The following is a 26061-nucleotide window of genomic DNA, read 5'->3' as shown; positions in this document are numbered from 1 at the left end:
CACTCTGCGTATATTGTTTAATTTTCCATTTTTACTGTATTTCCAAAGGTTAAACTCAGGGTCTTGTACATGCTAGGCAAGGGCTCCACCACTGACTTACACACCTAGTCCCTGAGTATATTTTTTAATATAGGGCATTTTTTAAGATTAATTTTAATTAATTTAGTGTGTGTGTGTGTGTGTGTGTGTGTGTCCATGCGCATGAGTGCAGAGAACCCGGATCCCCTGGAATTGGAATTACAGGCAATTGTGAGCTGCCGTGTGGGTGCCGGCTATCAAACTTGTATCCTCTGGAAGAACAGCCAGTGCTCCAACCTGCTGCTCTCCCCCAAGCCCTATATATGCCTTTAACAAGCCAAAGCTGGCACTATCTTCATTGAAGAGATGTAGCAAATAAAGCAAAGAAATTAAGAAATTTGCCCAAAGTCAGGTGACAGGAAACGGAGTCTGGCTTTAAACCTGAATCTGAAACAGAAAACCATAATGTAGAGCCAAAAACCTGGAACAGAGCACCATAAACTTTCCATTGGTCTAGGTATAGCTTTATGCTGGAGGAGAATTAATCACAAATTCAAACTGACTTTTCTTATGAGTTCCAATTACCAAGCTTTTACATCTGTCGGTTAACAAACAGGCTTTACCTTCAAATCTTAAAATGTTTTCAAAATAAAATTTTACATGATTTTTAAAACAACTTGTAAGATTTACTGTTTTTCCATTTACATTGCTTCATTCACCAGTGCATGTCAAAGGCCTTTGGTGTAGGAGGGTCTTCTGTCTATGTGTTGCTTTCATTGGTCAAATAAAGAAACTGCCTTGGCTTTTTGATAGGGCAGAATTTAGATAGGTGGAGTAGACTGAACAAAATTCTGGGAGAAAGAAAGCAGAGTCAGGCAGACACCTTAGCTCTTCTCTTTAAGATGGACACTGATTAGACTCATGCCGGTAAGCCACAGTCAAGTGGCAATACAGATTATTAGAAATGGGTTAAATCAATATGTGAGAGTTAGCCAATAAGAGGCTAGAACTAATGGGCCAGGCAGTGTTTAAATGAATACAGTTTCCATGTAATTATTTTGGGTAAAGCTAGCCAGGAGCCAGGCAGCGGGGAACAGCCAGCTGCTCCAATTACAACAAGCCTTAAAATACTTATGTCTCCTAATTTAGAAACTATTATCCTCTAGAACTTGCTAAAAGGCACATATTTTCTTACGAACATACTAATTTAAATAAATTTATAAACTTGAAATTTGTGAGTAACTTATAAACACATTAAGGAATGGTTAAATAAATGATAACCCTGGTGTTCCAAAAGATGCTGGTAATGTAGCATAACATGGGAAAACACGCGTGCTTTCTTTTTATCTTACCTGGAGTGTAAAGCAGAGAAGCATATGGAAGGGCTAAAGTCAGCTATAAGCCCCACTGTCCAAGGACAGATAACTTCCGGGATGCTGTTGTTATATAAGATAACAAGGCATGTGCTTTCGCTTCTGTAAACAAGGTTGATTGCCCCAACTGCACAGGATATGCTTGGTCACATGCAGGCAGGATGTATATACATAGACAGGAAGTACGTCTGGATGTATGCTTGCCCCTGACTGGACAAAGGCAGAAAGACATAGCCTTGTAGGTTGGGCGCTTATAGGCACCTGACTGACCTAATTTAGCGTCATTTCTCTAGGCATACTGGATATGGACCTGGTCCATCTTCCTGGCCAGAAATTAATAAAGCTTGCTTCAGTTGGACAATCGTTGATTCGATCTCTCTCCTCGCAATTTTCAGGTTTAACAACTGTGTAAGATGAACCTGAAGATACCAACTCAGGTTTTAAATGTCTTTGAAATTCACTTCTATTTTCTCTATTTTGTTTTTTCTCTTCCTTTTAGGAAGGGGTGTAAGGGGTTTGAATCTGGGGGGTAATGTATGATAGGAAGTCAGGCTAATGTGAAACAGAAAAATACCCTTTAAATTTCCTTTTAAAGTTATAAACAGAAGGGCTAAACCTCAGCTACTTTGATCTGTTTTAGGTTCAACCTGCAAAGACTCCCACTGAAGGAAGGAGTGTTCTTAACCTCCCTGGTTGGAAACACAAATGCTTGGGCTTTTCCTTCACAAGCCACAAACTATTAATACATTGCTGCATTTGCTCCCATTGTCCAGGCTGTAAGATCCCTCTTTAGAAACAGCCAGGATCTTAGCACACCCATACCCCATGTGGCTTGTGATATCACATCCCGATTTTGCTTCCTGGTTCACGAGTTTGCTCTATATGCTGACAAAGCTGAAAAACAATTGTCTTCCAAAGCCACTGAGAGCCAAGAGGAACAACACAATGACTTCCTCTCTGCTACTACTTAGAAGGCTGATATTATTGACACATGGGAAGTGGGGCAGAAGATTTGGGACTGGGAAGATAACTCAATGGTTAAAAGCACTGACTACTCTTCCAGAGGACCCAGTTTCTATTCCCAGCCCTCACAACTGTCTATAACTGCACTTTCAAGGGCATCTGATGTTGCCTTCTGGACACTGTAGGTGATGTATGCATGTGGTACATATATGCAGGCAAAACACCCATATACATAAAATAAAATATAAAAGGCATAAAATAATAAAGATTTATTTCAACTTAAAATATGGCCAGACTGCAAAGTCAAGGTCTTTGAGGAGTTGGGATATAACTGAGCCATAGCTTTCAAATTCCCTACTTCATATTCTTTACAGCAAAAACTATCAACATAAAGTTTGAAAAATGTTGATAATATCCATTCACCTTTGTGTTGTTCAATTTCTAACTGATCTTAATAATAAAAAGTCAGAGTCAGATTTAGGGGTTAATGCTGAAAGATCAGAGAGGCAGAGCATTTATCCTCTGTTCTTACCTCTCCTGAACCCTCAGACCAGAGGGCAACTCTGTCCCAAAGAATCCTTAGACTAAATGCTGTCTCTATGAGACTTCAGACTAATGCGGTGAGCTCCTGTCTCCAAACACCTTATATTCCTCTCTATGCTCAGCCTTATCCCTTCTTGTCTCTACCTCCCTCGTGCTGGAATTAAAGGCATGCGACTCCCAAGAACTGGGATTAAAGGTTCGGTTCGAGCCACCACCACCTGAATCTGATCCTTTTTTAGACGGGATCAATCTTGTGTAGCCCAGGGTGACCCTGAAATCACATAGATTCATCTACCTCCTCCTCTGCCTCAGCCTCTGCCTCCTGCGTTCTGGGATTAAAGGTGTGTGCCACCATTGCCTGGCCTCTGTAGTGACTAATTCTGCACTCTGATCTTCAGGCAAGCTTTATTTGTTAAAGCACAAACAAAATATTAGCACATTTTTGTGTTTCTTAGACATCATATCTAATTTCTGACTTGGAGATAACATTAGAAAACATAAATTTAAGTCCATATTTGAGAACTTTAAAAGTTGAAAAAAATGACAAACCTCTTCCAACCCTTTTCATCCTGAAGCCACAGCTCTCAACCTCTCTCCTAAGTATCTCCAACCTTAACTCTAAAATGCAACCCATAACCCAGCAATCCCCCTCCCCCAAGTGGGTATTGTACATCAAGTCAGAGCTGAGGAGGTATCTACACAGCTAAGCAGAATAAACAGCTTGTCACCAGCCCTGTAGACATTCAGTCTTCTTCGCGAACTAGCCAAAGCTGTAGACTTTAGGAAGTTCATTTGGTTTCTATGCGGGTTTGTTTTGTTTCCATTAGAGACTTAGCGCTGGCTGAGGTACCAGTTAATTTTGCATCAGATGCCACAGCATCATCAGCTGCTAATCCATTCATTCCAAAGCACACGGTGCTAGGGTCAGGTAGAGAACTTTTGCCTCCCACCCTGAGGGTTATTTAGTGCTTAGCCGAGAGTTCCTGCAGCTGTGTCCTTTCAGCGGCGCTTTATGATGGCCAAGAGAGTTGAGGTCGGCTGCCAGGACTTGGAATCTGCAGTAACACGTGAACACATTATTATTTTTCTCTGAAGCTATCCAATTCCTCTTCCGGTCAGATGTTGGAGGGTGTTCTGAAATGGCCCAGCCACTTACTGCTGATGCCACTGCCCACGTATGACACTACCGTGACAGAATGGGCTCCATCTCCCCTCAGCGTGATCTTTACCGAAAGGTTAATTACCAAAGAAGGTGCCATACATAAAACCTAACCCGAGCAGCTTCTGGCTTCGGCTGTGGGAGCTGCCATTTCCTTTCTCAAGGACTACACATTGGGGTCAGTCGGCAATGAGAGGCCAGGAAGATGGGTTCCTGTTGAGTAGGAAAGAGGCTCTCGTTTAAGTTGATTTTTGCTACAATCCTTCACAGCTACGATTCTCTTTGCTGCAGAGAAGGGAAATTACCTCAGCGGTCACAGGCTTTTTACTTAAACTGGAGTAAAAGTTTTTTTGTTGTTGTTTTGTTTTGTGTATGTGTGTGTGTTTGTTGTTTTTGTTATTTTGTAAAGTGTTTTGTTCAGCATGATGGAAAGGCAAACTGCCATCATCATCATCACTGGCCTTCCTCCACAGCGGCTTCTCTCCAGATTCTCGCCAGTAATTCTGACTAACCGTCTGAGTCACCAAGTTTCAGATGTTTATGTATTTCAACACAATCCCCAGGCTTACAGGATTTTATTTATTTATTTTCTGGTTTCAGGACTTGGAAAGACTCCGGCATCCTGAATCTCCCATCTAGTGTCACTGAATGACTGGGCACAAGGTGGGCAGATAGAACTGTTCCTTCACTAACAAAAGTCCAAGTGTCACCAAAATGCCACAAGATTAGTAAGTGCTTCCAGCTTGGAGGAGATTCAGTTAATGATAAATATTTGTGTTTCCACCATGGTAGTGGTGAGAAGTTAAGAGAGACATTCAGTGAAAATATGGAAAAGTGGATGTTTGGAAAATGCAGGGCAATAACTAGCTATTAACGTGGCGAAGATGTACATCTTTGTTCTTGTAGCTCCTCCAAAGCATTATGAGTGGGCACTCAGAACTAGCATACCACTTTTTAGTGAAAAAAGTCCATTCCTTTCATTATATTCTCACTTTTGACCGGGCGGTGGTGGCGCACACCTTTCATCCTAGCGCTTGGGAGGCAGAGACAGGTGGATCTCGGTGAGGTTTTTTTGTATCATATCCGTCCCAGGTTGTCTGTAGACTATAGGTATTTCTAAATCCTATGTCAATTCTTTAAAAAAAATGCTTATTTACATTTTATGTGTATGGAATGTTTTGACTTCCCATATTTAGTATCCTGTGTGCATGCCCGGTGCCTATGGAGATCAGAAGAGCGCATTGAGTGCCTTGGCAATGCCACTGGATGGTTGCAAGCTGCCATGTGGGTACCGGGAACCAAGTCCAAGTCCCCTACAAAAGAAGCAAATGCTCTTAACTACTGAGCCATCTTCCCAGTCCCTTAGGTCAGTTTTAAAGAGTAATTCCTAAGAACTGGAGAGATGGCCCAGTGGGTAAGAACATGAAGACCTGAGTTCAGATCCCCCCAATATTTAAAATAAAATAAAAAATATAAAAACAGTGTGTATAACTGTGCACACTTATAACTCATCATTGTGTGTGGTGGAGACAAGAAGGTTGCTGGGGTTTGCTGGCTATGAGGCCAGCTCCTGGCGCAGTGAGAGAGCCTGTCTCAAGGGAATGAGGTTGCATAGTAACAGAATAGGGTACTCTGTGTCCTGCCCTCATCTCCAGGTATACATACATACATACACACACACACACACACACACACACACACACACCGACTTCCTTTCTCTTTACATGAGATAATTTCATAATTCTTCCCTTTTATCTTTTTATTATTTTTATACATGTTTAATTTAAGCAGAGTTATATCACTTACACCCTCCCACTTCTCCTTCCAGTCCCTCTCAGGTTCTATCCCACCAACCCCCTTCTGGCAACCCCTCCCCCAAATTGATAGCCTCTTTTATTTTGATTATTATCATTATATACATATCCATGTATGTATATGTATGCACAAATATACACACACAGCTTGCTGAGTCCATTTTTGTTGTTTCGTAGATGGTTTCAGAGCTGACCACTTTGTATTAGAATACCAACTAAGGGGCTCATCCCCTGGAGAGTGTACTTCTTCTTCTTTTGGCAGTCATAAACTTTTCTTTGCTCATGAATTCTTTTCACAGCATCTCAGATTGATGATGTTACAGTTTTTAATATTTTCAAAGGATTTTCATGCATGTTATCGCATGCTAACCACCTTACTATATGCAGTAGAGAAATGTTTTATATGTCCTACCTTTTACAGAAGAGAGAATTGAAACACAACACATTGGTCTTACTAGTTTAGACTTGTGTGTTAAAGACACACGGGTCATACTAGAATTGAAATTCCTATCCAAAACTATTTCACTACCTTTATTACAGAAATTAAAAATCTGTCTCTAAATATTCCTAATGTAAGATTAATAGTAAGGCCTGGATATGTACACTGTTCCTTTTCTATCCTTGCAAATATAATTTAATATTATATTAATTCATGTGGTCCAGAGTACCAGTTATAGTCTGACAACACAAAACATGATAGGAAGTAAACTAAGTCTGATGTTTCACAGAGTTTATTCATCATTCTTTACAGAATGTTCTACAGTGGTATATATGGGATGTTCTGGAACATGAATTCTTAAGATTCTTGTTGTCCTTCAAGCAAGCTGTATATTTTTTATTGTGAATTCATTGCCATTTATGTCTAAACAGACTGTCTTTTGAAAAGGTTCTAGCTGTCATTTTTCAGCCAGTGAGCGTCTTTAACACATGCTTTTCCACTAGACAAGTACCTTGCAGCCCCCTGGAACCCTGTTTGTCCTATGGCTTCACAATGAGATTCTTGAGGCTGAGTTTGACAGTGAAGCAGATGGACACTCAAGTGATATTATGTCAAGCATGGTTTGTGAACTACCCACGGTCCCACTCAACGTCAACCAATACCCAGTGGAAAGAGTGTGCTCAGTGAACTTGCTCTCTGGCCTCTACAGTTACATTGTTGGCATGACAACACCACTTTTCAGTTCCTGGACATTTTTTTTTTCAAGACATTTTATGTATGAGTGCTTTGGTCGCATATATGCAACATGTGTGTGTCTCGTGCCCACAGAAGTGAGAAGAGAGCATCAGATCCCCTGGAACTGGGGTCATGGGTGGTTACAGGCACCATTTGGGTACTGAAAATTGAGCACTCTATAAGAGAAGCAATTGCCACAGAGCCATTTCTCCAGCCCAGTTTTTGGAAATTTCAATAACAGTTCTTATGACGAATGAAAGTGAAAAACGGGTGAGGGGCAGCTAGAGAAATGGCTGACTGAAACGGTTGGCCTCTGCACTGGGGAGCACCACCTACCGGTACAGCCACTTGGCAAGTACAACATCGGGAGCCTGCGCCTTGCACCCCTCTTCTTCCTTAGTTCTGGACCTTGGACATTAACAGCCAAATCGATTGTCCACCTCACATAAATACAATATTATTACTCAGTTATTCCAATCTAAGCAACTTGAACTGATGCATAACTATTTTCCCTTCAAACCAGAAACAACCAGCATTCATCTTGCCAGTGTGTGCCAGAAAATGAGTATTGAACACTTCTTTTGCACTTGATTCTAGCCAAAAGGTGAAGAAGCGCCGTGTGTGTGTGTGTGTGTGTGTGTGTGTGTGTGCGCGCGCGCGCGCTTGCTTATTGTTGTTGCTGGACTTAGAACCCCGGCGACCTTGCACATCCTAAGCAAACACTGTTATATCACTGAGCTACGCCCTAGCCCAATAAAAATCTTTTGGAGAAGACTAAATCAAGAGACTATCCATGTGAGGCCTTTAAACCCAAAATGGCCATAGGCAGGCTCTGGCAAGAGGTGGGAGAGCAAGGCCTTGGAGGAAAGAACAAAGAACTAGGGGCTGGGCTAGGAGAAAGCTGGGATTTGACAACAGATTCATAAAACAAGGTTTTCTAACCGAGTAGAGCAATCGCCTTCAGCTACAACCTGAAACAATTAGAGTCAAGTAGTAAATTAGATACAGAAAAAAAAAAAAAAAAGCCCCTGCCCTAGGCCGATCAGATCACTAGGGTTTGGTCAGAGGAAATGCCGGCCTGTGGCCATTTCCAACTCCTGGCAGGGCGCCAGGAACTGAAACCCTCCGGGATACTCCAGCCCATTCCCAAAGCCGCCGAACGCTCAGTACTGCCGCTCTTTTAAGCTTTGACTTGGGACAAATGTGCATTTAAAACCTGGCAGGGCGGAGTCTTGGAGATTGCTGGCCTGGGGGCAGCAGCGACGGACTTTGGGAAGGCTAATGACAAGAGGCTGTTTTCGCACCAGAACTGATCTCAGGCCCGCCCCATATCCCCGCGGGGTGCGGAGCCACGGGTCGCCAGGGACCTCCGAGGAGCGCGCTCAGGTGCACCAGGCGCTGCTCCACAGCTGCTCCCGCGCCGCCTCGGGAATGGGGCTCGGCTGAGGTCGCGGCTTTCCCGCCCGCAGGCTCGGGGGCGGGGCGGCCCCAGCCACATCCCCCGCGTCCCATCCCCCACCCCCCACTCCCAGTGCAGCCCGGTCTCCACATCCTCCCGGCGTCTGTCCTTCCCGCGGTCCCCACGAGAGACATGGCCGGGAGCAGTGAGAAGGCGCCAGACTCCGGGCGAGGCGTCGTGGTAAATGCAAACTCCGGACCCCGGGCTCCCTAGCTCGCTCCCTTCCCCTCCCTTCGTGGCAACCTCTTTTAGCTGAAATGCGTTAGGGTGAGAACCGGCCTCGGCTTTGTTCCTCCTCCGGGCAGAGATCGCTGCCTTCCTCGCATTCAGGCCTCCCCCCTCCACCTTGTCTGACGAAACCCCTGCTAATATTGCTCCCTCATCCTTAGTTCCCAGTAACTCCTCCTCTCCCACCCTCCCTCGGGTTCCCGGCCTGGAAGCCTGCGTCCTCCCGGGTCACCACTTCTGCTAACCACAAAGAACCTGGCCTGCGAGCAGGGGTCTGCGAGGATCCCAGGGTACAGCTCTAGCGGCCCTCCCTTCAGCGCTGCCTCCTCACTTCAATGAGTTTCAAGTTGTATTTTCAAAAAAGCCACTGAGAATTCTTCAGGGCAGCCAAGCTATAAACTAGCACAAGTGAATGGAATTGGAGCCTTGAATCTGGGGAGCAGCTCTGCAGAAGTCAGCAGCCAGAGTGCCTTATCTGTGAAGGAAGGCAAAGTGAATGTGTGAAATAGCTAGTAATGTGTCAAAACGGAAGGATGGAGGGTGGGGCCAGATCCGAACCTTCCCAACTCTGGGGATTCAGGTATCAACCCGCAGGTAGTCACTTCCCGGAATCCTAGAATCAAGCTCCAGCGGATTGTGGTTGTGACTACCTGGACTGGTGTGGAAAGGTGTACGGGTGGTGGGTGGGGCTGGTTTGACACTAAGATTCTCTTCCCAGAGTTCAGTGTGTAATTCGCAGTTAATCTGTTCATGGAAATGAATGGACTGGATTAGAATGAGTGCGTTGGAAAGGAAACACCTCTCACTTAAATAGAACTGTTCAGATTGAATGTGGGGTTCAACAGTAAGACATCCCTTTCTTAAAGGAGGGGTGCCTTTAGTCTGCCCTGCTAGTCTGGTCTTACTGATGGAGTAAGACAAAGGCTCTTTTTTTCCTGACATGTGCATTGGGGAGGGACCCAGGCAAGCAGTGCGAAAACACACAGTTAAGATAACTCAGGTGGACAACAGGAAGGAGGAGAACAGTTAGGGGGAGGGGGTGGGTGCAGTGTCTTTGCTCACATGATCAGAGTTGTCGTGACATTTCACCCAGATCTGAAGCGTAAACAAAAGCTAAACGTGGGGACCCAAGACAAAGAGACGTGTCAAGGGCAAAGAAGAGATCACTGTGTGTGTTTTTACAATAGAAACACTCCAGTCACCATGGATATGAAAGACCAGATGCGAAGGGGTGAAGATATGAAAGAGGAAATCATTAAATCAACTCTCATATTAAGTCTATAATGCTCACAGATGAGGTTACCCTGTTGGCAATTTGAAATCCATACATAAACTCCAGAATGTGATAGGGTAGATTTGGAAAATCATCAAAAGAAGGTTAGTTAATATTTTGGGGATAAATGAAAATAAAGTGGAAAATGAAAGAAAAAACAACTGTTTAGAAGAGATGCCTGGGGGAACTCCCAAATGCAAGCATTACACTGTGGCACAAAGCCAGATGAAGGGACCAAGAATGAAGAACTGTATGGGAGAAACCAAGAGAAGAGTAGGTGCCAGGAGAACATGGTTTGGTGGAAGTGGATTTGCCAGGGTCATGAGGTCATCAAGACTGTCAGCTGCTGCCAAAGGAGCAAGTAGGACGGGGTGGGCAAAAGGCCTTTAGTATGGGGCATCTTTCAAATAGCCACCCCTAGACTACTTAGAGTACCACTGTCTCATAAGTACTAGATGCTTCTAAGGAACAGTGCATGATCTGGCTGGATGTGTGCCTTAGAGGCAGAGCATTTGCCTTGCATAAAATCCACCCCAACACCACTGTTAAAAATCCAAAGGAATTAAATTTAGATGTACTAATAGGATGAGTAAATTATTGAAATCTAAAAAGTCAGTGAAGGAACGGTGTAAATAAAACAGTTTCATCTATTAGTGTCAACAGACAACTTCTTGAGAGAAATGCATGATCATAGTAAGAGGTGCATAAGGAGAGGAGAAGTTGTGTGTACCAGCTAGTGTGGGGCTTGGGCCCCAAGGGTAGCTGCTAAACTGCACAAAGTGCCCCCAAGATTGGCAATAACCAGTGTGTGATAAAAATGCCCTCTATGTATATTCATTTCTCTGAACTCCGGTTGTAAAGTTCAGAGAACATTCAGGTGCTGAGGAAAAGGAGGGCCTGGGAAACCAGGAGAAGATGAGTGTGCTGGCAAAACAGATGCAAAATCTTAAGGATGGTGCAAAAAACATCAAAAGGAAGTTATAACAATAAAAATACTAGCAGGAAAATAACAAATAATAAAAATTAAAATAATAAAACCCAGAGGTTTATTGGGCATCTCTTTTGTATTTTTTGTCAAGTTTTCATTTAATCCGGACAAATCTGTAAGTAGGTACTCCACACCCTCCATTTTACAGAAAAAAAAATAAGGGTTCTTTGAGAATACATGAAGTCCACGTTATGTAGCCATGCTAGGCACATGGCTAGCAGGTGGCAGAAGCAGAATCTGAGGCAGCTTTCCAACTCTGCTACCTAGGAGACTGCAGCTCCAGAGGTAGGGCTGCTCTGGAGGAGTGGTGTGTTCGTGGGAATGTGTTGCTCATGTAGAACTAGGGTGAAATAACTAAGTGGAGCGGTTGGAAGAGCTACAGGATGACTGAGAAAGACCAGGACGGCGGCTTTAGGAGAGCATCCAAGGTGTTTAGCAATGACTAGGAAGGAAAGCTGGGTGGGGAGAGCTGCGGGGCAAAGGTGCTAGGGGAGGAGAGTGGAAGGATTTAATCATGACCCAAGCACACTTTGTGTAAGAGGAGCGACTACTAAGAAACTGGAGCCATTCATAGCCCCGCTCTACTGAAAGACCCTCAGAGAGGAACTTTCCTCTCTGATGAAGACCCCAGAACCAGGACACTCCGAGACCAGGCCACAGGATGCAATTAGCAAGAGGTTTATTGAGTAAACACAGGTACCTGTGGGCGGCAAAGTCTTTCGGAGGACTTGCGCGCCTGCCAACTGGAGGGCAAGCTTTTTATAGGGGAGAGCAAAAAGCAAGTTTACAGAAGCAAAAGCGTGGTTATCGGTCTATTGGAATGAGGCAGGGGCATGAATGGTTTCCTCTCTCAGCATGGATGCCTGGCCTATCTTATAAATATCCTGTTTTGCAGTCAACCTGCTTTGTTGATGTCCTATCTTATTGACATCCTGCCTTGCAGTCTTCCTATCTCATAGACATCCTGCTCTCTCAAGCACATGGGATGTTCTTAGGAGAGCAGGCTGGCTGCTGATCCTGAGAATTTTTTTAAAGCAAACAGGACGTTCCCCGGGGAGCATGCTAGCTGGGGGTTTTGAGGAGGGGGTCTGTAGGGTCTTTCACTACCAGAAGTGTGCCTGAACAGAGAAGTCTCCCCTTCCGGCTGATCCAGATGGTAAAAATAAAGAATGGCTGAGATATCAGCCCCACACAAGACGGGGATGTGATCTCCTTAAGGCTCAGGGAACACTGAGGAAGAGAGGGCAGAAAGAATGTGGGAGCTTCAAGATGGAGAACGGGACTGGGAAAGAGCAGGATGTAGGCTTGAGAGCCATGTATTCCCCAGCAGCGGGTGTGCTGACAGAAGTCATGCCCTCCTGACAGTCAGCTCTGAAGAAGGACTTGGTCACACGCTGCGGATCTGTTGGCAACCCACAGATTCTGGGAGGACGAAGGAAGCATGGCTGTGTGTATCCACTGCTGAGCCCACCAGAATCTGATGGGAGGTCCAAACTCAGATGACCCTGGTTAAACAATATGGGACACTAAACAAAACCAAAGCTAATAGGGAAAGATAATTATAGGGAGGAGGGGTTGCCCGGAAGGTTCCAGAGAGAAAAGGAGGGAAGGTGGATCCAGAATACAGAGTGCACATGTATGAAAATATGAAATAACAATTTACTAATAGGAAAGTTAAAATGGGTCTTATCTACAAGTGACTTTCAGCATTTTAAAGACTAAAACAGTAGCACACAAAAATTGTTAAATAAAAAGATGTGGACTGAGTTCAGAGATCCTGCTGGAAGTTGGTTGTCACTTGGTTTGAAGCTAGTAAAGTCACCAGATGCATAGTTCACAAGTCCTCGTTATTTCTCAGGGAGCTAAGATCTTCTCTGCCCACCTGGATTTTAGGGGTCGGGTTCTCAGATAGCTTTGTCTCAGCAATTTGTGTTTTGCTAATGTGTTGTCAAATGATGCATAGTTAGTACCTACACAACGAGGTTTGGGAAAAGATGAGAAAAATCAAAGTTACTGCTGAGTTTTTGTTCCGCTTGACTCTCTCCTTCCCTTTCGTCCATCCTCATTCCCATGCGGGTGGAGTGGCAATTTGTGAGAATAAATATGAGGAAGAGAAAAATGCAGAAGAGGAAGGCGTTGCATTGGGATCCAAAGTGTCCTGTGTCCTGTTGAGCTGTCCTCGCGTTAGCAGAACGCAGGCCCTTCTTTCAGCCCTCTTGTGTCCATTGTTCTGACACGGTAGCACTGGGCTCTGGTGCTGGGCCTGTTGCTGTCTGGGATTCTCTGCTGATGGAGAGAGAGAAAGAGAGAGAGAGAGAGAGAGAGAGAGAGAGAGAGAGAGAGAGGGAGAGGGAGGCAGAGGCGTGAAAACCAATGACAATTGTCTGTCTGCAGGGAGGAGCGGGTGAGCTCGGAGCAGGACAGAAGCAGACTTAGGCTGTGCCATGTGTCTCTGAGCCGTTTTTTTTTCTCCCTGGGAAAAAACAGTCTAAGAAGAAAAACAAAACAGGTTGTCATTGTGCTTTAAATGGGAACAAGAGAGTCAGATGGGCTCTGGACTTGGACGTGGTATAATGTGACTCAGTTTCTGTGTTTGTCACTTCTCCAGCTTGGAGATGTTTTGCCTCTTTGAATAGAGAAAGCATTGTGTGGAATAAACTTGGAGCATGTTATCTGTGATCCTGAAACTATTTAAAGATTCGTTGTTTTTTATTTTTTGTTTTAAAGCAAGTGAATCCATTACCTAAGGTTCAGAGCCACCCTGCATCCTCCAGGGATAGACTTACTCATAACACGATTAGTGTGCAAAGACAGCAAAACAGACCTGGAGCCTCTTGTCTCTGAGTGTTTTATCTCCACAGTGAAAACACCATTGCAGATTAGCCAGAAACAATGGTCACTTGTGATTGTTAGAACAGTTTGCGAGAAATGCGTTTCTACCAGATTCAATTCACTGCTTGAGTTGGGGTAGTTAGACTTTGACAAAGTACACTGAGGTTTTTCCTTAAATGAGTCAAGGCCTGCTTATGTAAATGACTGTGAGTTATACGGACTACTGAGGCTTCAGTATAGTTACATGGCTAACATCATTAAGTACTATAGACCACGTGCTAGTGAGTCTTATATTATCTGTCCTGTTTAACCTTCACAATAGCCATGTGGGGCAGCCATTGACTTTATTCTAGAGACATTCATATGCCCCAGGTCCTATAGCTAACAGACTTCCCGGAGGAGGTAGACTGACGTCTGTGATATCCACCATTACTCAGGTTGCTCTGAGCTGTTGATTGCTTTGACCATTTTCATGTAAAGATTTGCCTCATATTTTTTATCATCATTTCCTTCTTTTTGGCACACGCATGTGTGTTGGGGAACTGTTGCATTTCTTCAATACTAGTTCTGCACTAGTCATTGCATGCAGTATGGATGCTATCCGCTCCATAGGTTCTCTTCTGTCTTAAAGAAAAGAGAGTCAGGACCAGGCACAGTGGCACACACCTTTAACCCCAGCACCCAGGAGACAGAGGCAGAAACAGGTGGGTCTCTGTGAATTTTACCTCCCAGTCTGGTCTGCCTCACTAGTTCCCGGATAGTCAGGCCTCCAGAGTGAGAGCCTGTCTCAAAAACTAAAGAAAGAAAAGGGAAACAGGAACTCCTAATCTAAAAATGGCAGGAGTGGAGCCTGACCTTGCCATAGAGAGTAATCTCAGTGATTCAGAGCAAAGATCTGCAAGGATTTGTGTGCAGGGGGGGAATTAGCTTGAGACACCACTGGTTACAGTGTCAGCAGACAAGCACCAGGAAGTGGAGGGGTAGCATCATGTGTCCAGAAGGAAAGTGATTGGATGACCTCCCTGGATCGTTGTTACTGTGCCAGGGGCTCTCGCAGAGACTAAATGCCATTCCGGTGCAGCTCGTAGGACACTGAGCAGCCACTCTGGTGTTAGAGGTCACAGCCGGCTCCTGGAACTTCCAGGTGGGAGCCAGTGTTGCTCTCTGTACACATTCAGCGGTCACACCAACCAGTGTGCTGGTAAGGTGCGGCAAATACGACCCTTTCTGAGTGTGGATGTTGTACACACTGAATCTCCAGAGCTGTGAAGAATAGCTCTTTCTATCACAAAGAGACAAGCTGAGGGCTGAGACTGGAGTTCTGAGGTAAAGATTGTCTCATTCATTTGATTGTTCAATATTTTTAGTACTGAACACCAGATCTCAGGTCAGTGGTCTCGGTACTAGGGATTGAACAAAAAGTAAGATGAAGTCTTCAAGAAGGAATACATATTCTAGAAGGGTGAGACGAGTAAGGATACACACACACATGCACACACATGTACCCACACACATTCATGCACACACACACGCATACACTCACACAGAGCACACACACGCATACACACGCATAAACTCACACACTCATGCGCACACACCCTCATACACACTCACATAGTAGTAATATATGCTATGAAGGAAAGTAAAATTAGATATAAAGGATACAGAAACAGGATGGGAAGGGAGGGGAGTGCAGTTTATATTTGTACTCGGAAAAGGCCTCGCTGTAAAGGTAACGGTGAACGAAGACTGGAGAAAAACAACATGCAAGCCACGTGGTCATCTATAGGAAGAGTTTTGTAGGCTAAAGAAATAGCAAAATACTAAATATTTTCAGCAGATTCAGTCGGTGAGGAGCTGTGGTTGGAGCAGAGGGAAGGAGAAAGTGATAGAGAAGCAAGAGAGGGACATGGTTGCGGCCACAGTGGGGACTCCAGGTTTTACTCAGCATGAAGTGAGAAGCCCTTGAAAAAGTTTGAGCAGGATTATGTCATGATGGGAAATTCACTCCATAACACTCGCTGCGGCTACCGTGGTGGGAGAAGGAAGGCGGGCTTGGCCGTTTCCACAGTTGTCCAGGCTGAAATGATGGCTACATAGACCCAGATCAGGGTAGAGAGGCGGGGATCAGGGGAGCTTGCTCAGGCGTGGTTCTGACTAGAGACCAAAAATGAATGAGAGTGGCGTGGGCTCTACTATAAAACATCCTTTCTAGAACCTGAGTCAAAGGGAGCTGGATTTGAGTCCTCCATACAGAGGAGGGTGGAGTGGGGTGGGGAATGTCTCAGGGTGATGGAGTGACCTGGAGTGGCCGGGAATGGGCTCTGAACCAGCCACAAACAGATAAGAGAGAGCAGGAGAATGGGAGGTGTGAAAATGTTCCCGATGAACTGGAGGTGGAGCCTTTGCTGAAGCAGAGCTGCAGAGAAGCCCAAGGGAATAGGGCAGAGGACAACTACGTGAGAGCAGCCAGCAGAGCTTCCAGGAAGATGTGGGCTTGACCTGAGCTTCCAAGAAGGAGGTGAACTTTGGCACAGAGACAGAGGAAGCAGAAACAAGGGCAGTGTGTCAGAGAGATGAATGAAATCAGGACTGGGAAGAATTAGGTGTCCTGGAGACCCCCAGAACACCTCAGGCTATAGCCATTGCTCTTGGTTTCCACCAGGACTTGATGGTAAGACCCTATTGCTGAAAATCTCACACACCTCGATCACAGGGCATGGAAGAGTCAAGTTCTAACTAAGAAGCTTCCTCCCTTCCAGCTAGTGTTCACAGTGCTGGAAAGTGCTGTGTACTATGTGGTAGAATGCCTGACACCTGTAGGTACCCTAGTGACCTGAGTTTTATGGGTGCACCATCACCTTCTGCTGCACCACAGAAACACATGTCTGGTACTGCAAATATGGCCGAGAACCCATGATTGGGAAGCTCGTAGGTTACAGCAGTGAACCTTTTACAATTATTTTTCAAAATGATATAGCATCAAACTAACCTGTAAATGCCTGTCCCTTGGGCCAGGCCTGGTGGTGCACACCTTTAATTCCAGCACTCAGGAGGTAGAAACAGATGACTTTCTGTGAGTTCAAGGCCAGCCTAGTCTACAAAATGAATACCAAGACAGGGTTGTTACAGAGAAAGCTTGCCTTGAAAAACAAACAACAACAACAACAACAACAAAAAACCAAGACAACAACAAAAAACAAAAAATAACAACAAAACAAAAGGCAAACAAAAAAAAATCCTGTCTCTCTACCCATAGATTAGTGCAGCTCTCAAACTCATCAGAGAAGTTCTTTTGTGCAGTGGATGCCCACTAATGCAGAGACTCCCAAAGCACAGAGAATGATGGCTGTGGAGAAGCCATCCACAAACAGGACATCTGTATCACGCCCCTTCCCTCAAGGCTCAGGAACCGGCTCAGAAGAGGGAGCAGAAATATTTTGCAAGTCAGAGGTCAGGGAGGACCGGAGGGCAGTCATGAGTTCACAGCACATGTGGTTTCCTGCAGATCAATGCAGTCCACATTGTAGTGTGGAGAGGAATTTAACTAAGGAGCTAGTTACCACTGATGGCTTCTGGGGCAAGTAAAGTCCGTTTTCTCTAAGGGCATAGCATCTAGTAGATTAGTCATGCTCCAGTGAATAGCAGCCCCATGTCCATCAGTTCAAAGTCAACACAACAGGTTCAAAAAATGAATATGAAATTGGAGACGTGGTTGGTAGTGGATCAATCAATAGCAGCCCCATGTCCATCAGTTCAAAGTCAACACAACAGGTTCAAAAAATGAATATGAAATTGGAGACGTGGTTGGTAGTGGATCAATCAATAGCAGCCCCATGTCCATCAGTTCAAAGTCAACACAACAGGTTCAAAAAATGAATATGAAATTGGAGACGTGGTTGGTAGTAGATTAATCAATCTGAAAGAAGCTAGGAGGAAGAGTTGGGGATGAGTATGATCAAAATACATTGTATGCATGTACAAAATGCTCAGACTTAACAAAATATTACATATATATGATATACATACACAGAATCATGACTAGATGGGAAGCCAATCCGAGGGCGAGGGCAGGGATTAGATGTAGAAATGAGGAAGACAAATAGGACGGGCCTGTGTTGTAAATGCCCTGCGTGCCTCAAAGCTGGGCAGGGTGGTCCAGACTGTGTGGAAAAATGGTTAAAGAAGGAGAGCTATAAATCCTGATGCAGAAAGGTTTCCAAGCATGACATTTTCACTATTGCATCCTTCTTGCTTATGTGAAAGGAAAAGCCACGTTCTCCTTCGTTTTCTTCCACATCTCATTATTCTAACCAGAAAACTTGCGCATTAAGTCTCAAGCAAGAGAAAGAGTCTCTGGCTTGCTGTCAGGCTGTGTTCCGTGAACAGGCCAGTTTTCTTGGAGTTTCATATCCCAAGACAGGCTGAAGTTCCTTAAAAAGAATCTCCTGTTTTAGTCTTAACTGCACTGACGGAAGTACCTAGAAGTCTGGGCTGGCTGTGACCCCGGGATATACTTTTTATAAATATCATAACCTTCCCCAGAAGATGAGGTCATTCACAATGAAGAGAAATGCAGAACGTGTCATAATAGTATATATTATACAATTATAAATGTGTATAATATAGCCATAATCTTTTCATAATATAGACACTAAGTATATGCTTACACATATATCCTTACAGTGCCAGAGACTGAGCTTAGGGCTGCAGATACGCTGGATGCTCACTCTGTTATTGAGCTGCACTGACATAGTGCTTACAAACATATGATCTCCATACTGTACCATCAGGTTAGCTATAAGACATTGAGTTTAGGGACCAGAGAGATGGCTGGGTAGTTAAGAGCACTTACTGCTCTTGTGAGGGCCCAGGTTCAGTTCACAGCACCGACCTCAATTAGTTAGCAACCACTTATAACTCCGTTTCCAGGGCGACAGATGCTCTCTGGCTTCTGAGCTGACCTTTGAGGATACCTGCATGCATGTAGCACACCTAAACTCATGCAGGCGCACACACATATAAATAAATACAATAAATCATCTTTAAATGGATGAGGTTTGTATTTTATATTGTATGATTGCCAATAGTAGAGTGGAGCTCACCGTTGATCTCTCTACTCCCTCGTCTGGTCAGGTTGCACTAGTTAGGGGTGGGGCACACTGTTATCTTAGTGCTGCCTTGTTCTATCACATTGCAAAAACTATAACCCTTACTAAGCTCTTCACAGTTCAAGGGAATATATTGATATATTGAGATCTGCAGGCCTTTTCTCTGTGTTCAACATTTTTCTCTTTTCAAGTGATGGGACTTTTCTTGTTATTTACATTAAAATATAAATTAATAATGAAAAATACCATAACTGAACTACTTTGGTTTACAGCTTTTGGACAACTGGCCAGGATATGACTTGGATTTATTCACGTACCCACAGCACTATTATGGCGACCTGGAGTGTGTGTTCATCCCTCATGGCATCATAGTGGACAGGTGAGTGCTGGGTCCTGTGTCAGCGTTGCATTGGGGCGGCCCCCTCTTGTGTGACTCTTACAGGACTGTTAGGGACTTTACTTGGTGGTAGGGAGAACTTCTCTATGGTAGCAAATTTGAACACAAGGAGTGTGGTCTTTCACTGAATGGTGTACGTACGCATTTACTCAGGAAGGTTGGTAAGAAGGATATACACATATAAGCTATTATAAATAATACCCTTCCCCACCCAAATAAGCAATGCCCTGTACAAACCATGGAGATGAGCACCAGAAAATGGCTTTGCACCCAGAAACATCCTTGTCTCATGCTTTTCACAGACTTTTGGTTAACAGGGAACATTAGGAGGTGAACTTTACCTCTGTAGGACACACTTTTAAAACCCTGACTGTCCCAGAAACTTTCTTTCCCTTTGGAAGGGACACACACCATGTCACAGGTCAGATAATCAGCCTGTGTGTGATTGTGTCTATCAGGTGTAATGGTAAAATTAATATGCTGCGGATCCCTGGTGGCTGCAGTGGCAGAAACGCTGCAGGTGACGGCGGTGGGCCATGTGGCGGCAGGCAGCAAACAGTGGATCCCAAGAGCAGCCAGTCCCAGGCATGGACGGTGCAGTTCCCCAAGTGGCTGCAGCAGGCCACAAGGAAAGACAGACAGGTAGGCATGCCACGAGACCACACTGCAGGTCTCCGAAGGTGGCTGGTCCAGGGCAGGGAGCCACACAGCAGGCAAGAGACAGAGACATGGATAGGCACACCAGGCAGAGTGAGGTTGAATATTTATTTAGTGGGTTATGAAGGGGTAAGGGAGAAGGGGAGAATAGTAGAGAGACACAGAGAGAGAGAGAGAGAAACAGAAACAGAGAGAGGGAGGGAAGGGAAAAGTGGGGAGAGTGGAGTGAGGCAGAAGCTGCCTCTTTGGGGGAGAGATGGAAAAGGAAGAGACTCAGGATACAAGCAGGAAGGAAGATCTGCCTGTTTCAGCAGAAGAAGGGAAGTGGGTGGGGCTTGTCTCTTAAAGGAACAGGACAGATTATTACATCGGGGTAATGTTTTAAGAATAATAGAACATGCAACTTCAAACTCTCTGTGAAGAGCACAGCTGTTTTCTCTCCTGTTCTTGGTCCTTCATTCCCAGTCAGTCCTAGGCACTTCACCCTATTCTTGGTTTCCAAAGGCTGCCTGCCTCTGAGTCACTATCATGGATCTGGATTTGTAGGTGTAGCCCTTTAACAGAACCACCTCAGTACCTGAACCACCTAGCCTGTTCCTGTACCAAGACTGAGTAAGTTCACATTCCCAGGGAAGCCAAGCCTCCTGGTGTTCACAGCCTAAGGCTGGGAATCAGCAACTCCTGAGAGGCCTAGACCCAGAGAAAAAAAGACACTGGAGTGATATACTGGCATCCCCTGACTCACTCTTTCTTTCATCTGTAATATTTCTACCTCTGTTGCTTTTTAATCTGTTATACTCTCATGAGGTTAAATTTAACTCTGAACCAAGTCCTTAAAGCAAAAGACAAGTTAAAAAATATCCATAGGACACTTGCCCAGACATTGTCACTGTCAGTGAGAAGAGGGACTCATACAAACTCCTAGATTGTATAAGATTTTTTGTGTTGTTGTTTTGGTTTGGTTTGTTTTAGTTTTTTTGAGACAGGGTTTTTCTGTATAACAGTCCTGGCTGTCCTGGAACTTATTTTGTAGACCAGACTGACCTTGAACTCACTGAGTTCCTCCTGTCTCTGCCTCCTGAGTGCTGGGATTAAAGGTACCCCCACCACCTGGATAGATTGTGTAAGATTTCTATTGCCTAAGACTTTTATGTCTAAAAAAAATTGTCTCAACTCACAGAGTATCATAGAAAATAAATCCTAGTTTGAAGTTTATCACGGCCTAAGATGGATTTCCCATGGCGACCACATTTAATTCTTAGAAAGGGAAGATTTTCCGTCAAATAAATTTAGGGAATTTTGCAGTTTTTCAAGGTGCAAAATCTCATTAACATATTAAAGATTGGGAAATATTGCCTCCCAAAATTGTAATGAAGGATCTTGCCTTAAGCAATTATATCAGCTTAATGTGTGCAAAAAAAAAAAAAAAAAAAACTTCATTTATTCACTTTTTCCAGCACATCTCAAGCAATTTCCCCTAGTATCTATCAGTTTGGGAAGCCTTGTGTATAAACCAATTCTCACTTTTCTCACTTGATTCTTGTGGCTTTAGTTAACTGTGCCCTGACTGAAAGCATATTCAAATCTGGGTAAAAGGACCCTAGCCTTTTCCCTACACAGACCAGAGAACTTGGTGGAGTATGTATTGTTACCCTTTATGTCTAAAAATCCTGCATCATGGTCCAGGGTGGGGCCTAAGATATCAGTTCTCGTCTTTAAAGCAAACATTTGACACATTGTACAGACTGCAGAATAGAGTTCACCCAATAGGGGGAAATGATCCTATGATATCAGTACACTTTTATTCTTGGACCCCATCTCCACTATCCAGTCTTGCAATTATGTTAATCTACAGTCAGGTTACTAATCAGCTTTCTTCCCCTGGAAATTTCTCTGAATGTGTCATGGAAATAAAGTCATATAATATCTAATCATCAATCCAGCAGTCAGAGAACCTTTGAATCTATAATTTGGAGTTGTGAACATTATATGTACATTTTGACATTTCATGGGGTTCTTCTGAATGGGGTTCTTGGGGTAGAATTTTGGGCTTCCTAGTGAGTTTCAACAGCTGCAGGTTGTTTCCCAAAGAGGCTGTAACCTCAGTAGTAGTTCAGCAGGTCCCAGTTTTCTCTACATATTTGCTGACATTTTGTATTGTCTGTCCTTTGAGTCACAGATAACCTAGTATAAGTACAATGATATCTCCCTGTGATTTGAACTTGGACTTTCTGAACCATTTGTGTGCTTATTGGCTACTCATGATCTTTTTCTGTGGGGGTTAAAGGTTCTTATCCAAGCCCTTTGCCAGTTTTGTCATTTGGTTATCTTCCTGTTGAGTTATAAAAGGTATACATATAATCATATAAAATTATATAATATAATTATATAAGTAGATATATTAGATTCAAATCCTTTATCAGGTTATGGTTTAAAAATATTTTCCAGTGTATGGCTTTGTCATTTTCTTATTGGACTTTTTTGAGAATAATGTATATTCTGTTGTTTGGTGGAATGCTGTTGAAGGAGAAAGGGCCTACTTTTGGTCCTGGCCGCCCTGATAGCTTACACCCAAAATAATCACACAAAAACTGTATTCATTTAAACACTGCCTGGCCCATTAACTCCAGCCTCTTATTGGCTAACTCTCCATCTTGATTTAACCCATTTCTGTTAATCTGTATGTCACCACGAGGTTGTGGCTTACCGGGAAAGATTCAGCATGTCTGACCTGACAGCTCCATGACAGCTCTCTCTGCCCTTCTTCCCAGCATTCAGTTCTGTCTAGTCTGCCTACCTAAGTGCTGCCCTATCAAAAGGCCAAGGCAGTTTTCTTTATTCAATCGATGAAAGCAACACATAGACAGAAGACCCTCCTACACCAGAATGCTTCACACATATCAGCTGGAACCAGTTTATTGATGGGTTGTTCAACTTTACCCTTATTGATTTTCCAACTGCTGGATCTTTCAAGCCTAGTAGAGAGAGTGAGAAGTCTCTAAGGGCAGTAGTGGATATGTCTGTTTCTCCTTGCACTGTCAGTCATCGGGTACCCAAGGCATGCAGTAAGAACTCTGTGATTTCTTCAGGAGCCAACAGGACTGATGAGGATGCAATGAGCATCTTTAGTCCTGATCGTTTTCCTTCCATTCCGACTGAAAGTAAGATGGTCTCTCCAGCTTCCCTTTGTTCTGCTTCTGCATGCTTGTCCTTCTCTAGCCTCTCACTTTAATCTGAGTCTTTACATTTAAAGTGGGATTTGGGGGACTAGGGAGATGCTCAGTTGGTAAAGTGCTTGTTGTCCTTTGGATCTGAGTTTGAGCCCCAGAAGGGAGGGAAAAGGTTGGTATGGTAACCTGTGCCTGTAATTCCAGTTCTGGGGTGAGAGAGACAGGCAGAGCCTGGGGTTTGCAGGGCAGCCAGCTTATCCTAAGTGATAAGCTTCAGAACCCACTGAGAGACCTGTCTCAAAAGATATGATGGACAGATTCCATGAAATGATGCCCTAGGTTGACCCTTGGCCTCCAAATGTACACGCACTTACACATACATGAATGCAGACACCCCCTACATATACATGCACATGTACACACACACACACACACACACACACACACACCATAGTGGTATGTATGTACACATATGTACATACACTAAATAAATAAATGTCATAAAAATTTATGAATTCAAATGCCTTTTTGTAAGATCTGATGTACAATCTTTCAGTGATCAAATTTAGAAAAACATGCCATGTGATAGTGGCCCACACCTTTAATCCCAGCACTTGGGAGGCAGAGGCAGGCAGATATCTGTGAGTTCGAGGCCAGCCTGGTCTAGAAAGCAAGTTCCAGGACAGTGAGGACTATTATATAGAGAAAATCTGTTTCAAACAAAAATTTAGATAAACACTGCCTGTAAACATAGCCAACATTCTATATGTGCATATATGTGAACACTTACTAAGTATAATATAGAATCCATATAATATGCAGAATATAGAGATTATAAAATTGTACATGCATACATACATAATTTTGTCTCTTTTAATCTAATCCAACTTTAAATGCTAGTGGGGATTTTCTTTTTTTTTTTTTTTTTTTTTTTTTTTTTTTTTTTTTTTTTTTTTGGTTTTTCGAGACAGGGTTTCTCTGTGGTTTTGGAGCCTGTCCTGGAACTAGCTCTTGTAGACCAGGCTGGTCTCGAACTCGCTAGTGGGGATTTTCTTTTTGAAGTACATGCCTGAGATCCTGCCTCTGTTTAAGTTTTAGTTTTGTGTGGGGAGTAGCTATGCCCCTGTAGACGTGGAATGAGTAGAAACCTGTGAAGATATCTCCAATGAGCTGCCAGAGCAGGCAAGGCTCACACCATATCGTACCTCTTGCCGTTGCACGGGAGCATCTTTCCCATATATGCTGTGTTTCTTAGGTGGACATAGGACTTTTGTGTTACGTTGAACTTGATTTTTCTTCTAGCGTAAGGTAAGTGGGTCACTCCCTGCTTATGGTTTCTTTCGCTGTGATAAAACACCAGGACCAAAAGCAACTTGGGGAGGAGAGGATTTATTTCGTGCTGTATTCCCAGGTAACAGTCCATAACTGGGGGAAGTCAGGACAGGAACTCGAGCAGGGTGGGAATTTGGAGGCAGGAGCTGGAACAGAGGCAACTGAAAAAGGATGCTTACTGCCTTGCTCCTCGAGGCTTGCTCAGCTTGCTTTTCTCCACACCCAGGACGACCTGCTCACATGATCCAAACCCTCCTCACATCAGTCATAAACTACACAGCACCCACAGATTCGCCTACAGGCCAGTCTTACGGAGACATTGTCTCAATTAGATTCCCTCTTCCCACATAGGTCTAGGTCGGTAACAAGTTAGGAGAAAGCCAGTTGGCACTCTCTCTCTTTCCCCTTCCTTCCCTGTGAAATGAGGCTATCACCAAATACCATCAGAACATTCTAGTTTAGCAAGCAGGTTCTGTCATGATAGAAGGACAGATAGCATGCATGCGCTCTAGCACCTCAGTGTTTATGACATGCAGCAGCTGTGATGTCCCCGTGATGTGCTTTGGACACTCTGTTTTCACCTTACCAGAACTGATCTGCCTGAAGCTCTCTGTTTCCCAAGCTTTTCTCCATATTCACCTGAGTGATCCCATCTGTATGAGTGTCATACTGTTTAGTTGTCCCATAATGTATCTTTTATTCCTTCCTTTTTTTCAGAATTGAGCGGCTGGCGAAGGATATAATGAAAGACATAGGCTACCATGATATTCTGATCCTGTGTGTGCTGAAAGGAGGTTACAAATTCTGTGCTGATCTGGTAGAACACCTTAAGAACATCAGCCGAAATTCAGATCAATTTGTCTCTATGAAGGTTGACTTCATCAGACTAAAAAGTTACAAGGTAAGTCATTACATGTTCTGTTTTTTTATTGCATGACTATTAGAACTCACAATTCCTTAGAACAAAAGAATGAGTAAAGTTATGAAAATGAAGAGTTGTGTCTAAATATTGTAATGAAAACGATAGTATAGTTTTTGTTGTTACTGTTTATTTTCAAAATATGGATTCCCTGTGTAGCCTTGGCTGCCCTGAAACTCTTGAGAGCCCAGGCTCTCCCTGAACTCAGAAATCTGTCTGACTCGGCCTCCTGACTACTGGGATTAAAGGCATGCACCACCACGCCAGTTTGAGTATAATTTTTTAAATGACAATGATAAGAATTAAAATAATATTCTTCTATTTTCACCTATGTGGAAAATAATTCTTTGGGGATAATTCTTGCACTTGTTCATGTGAGTAAAGCCAATGAGTTTGACCAGAGTGAAGAAAACCCAGTGGAGACCTATCTGCTTTTATGCTGTTTTTCTTAGTCCTGGAGCCCTGTGGGAGGGAGTCTGACCCTGTGGGGAGATGTGGTTCTCTGCCACTATCACCTGAGGTAGAGAAGGGAAGTCTGGAGGGGATGCCAGTGTGGGGAGACCGGGCCAGGGATCTTCCACAGAAGCTCTCCACCAGCTTCTGATAACTTCCTAGCCACCTCTGGATGGAACTGATAACCAGTGGTCTTCC

The 26061-nt window shown here is 43.9% G+C and overlaps 1 protein-coding gene across 1 annotated transcript in view; it reads left to right on the top strand.

Annotated features, from left to right (window-relative positions):
- The first annotated feature begins 8586 nt into the window (after positions 1–8586).
- The window catches only part of Prtfdc1 (phosphoribosyl transferase domain containing 1), a 91693-nt gene continuing 74218 nt past the window's right edge, over positions 8587–26061 (top strand). Inside the window, exons 1-3 of the mRNA XM_041641588.1 lie at positions 8587–8683; positions 19208–19314; positions 25209–25392. Of these exons, the coding sequence (XP_041497522.1) occupies positions 8636–8683; positions 19208–19314; positions 25209–25392 (339 nt within the window). The 5' untranslated portion in view covers positions 8587–8635. The remainder of the gene's footprint in view (positions 8684–19207; positions 19315–25208; positions 25393–26061) is intronic.

Source organism: Microtus oregoni, unplaced genomic scaffold (genome assembly GCF_018167655.1).
Source record: "Microtus oregoni isolate MIOR12 unplaced genomic scaffold, Mior012 000070F_ref0000104, whole genome shotgun sequence".
NCBI classification, from domain to species: Eukaryota; Metazoa; Chordata; class Mammalia; order Rodentia; family Cricetidae; genus Microtus; species Microtus oregoni.
This window is presented reverse-complemented; position numbering and strand designations above follow the sequence as displayed.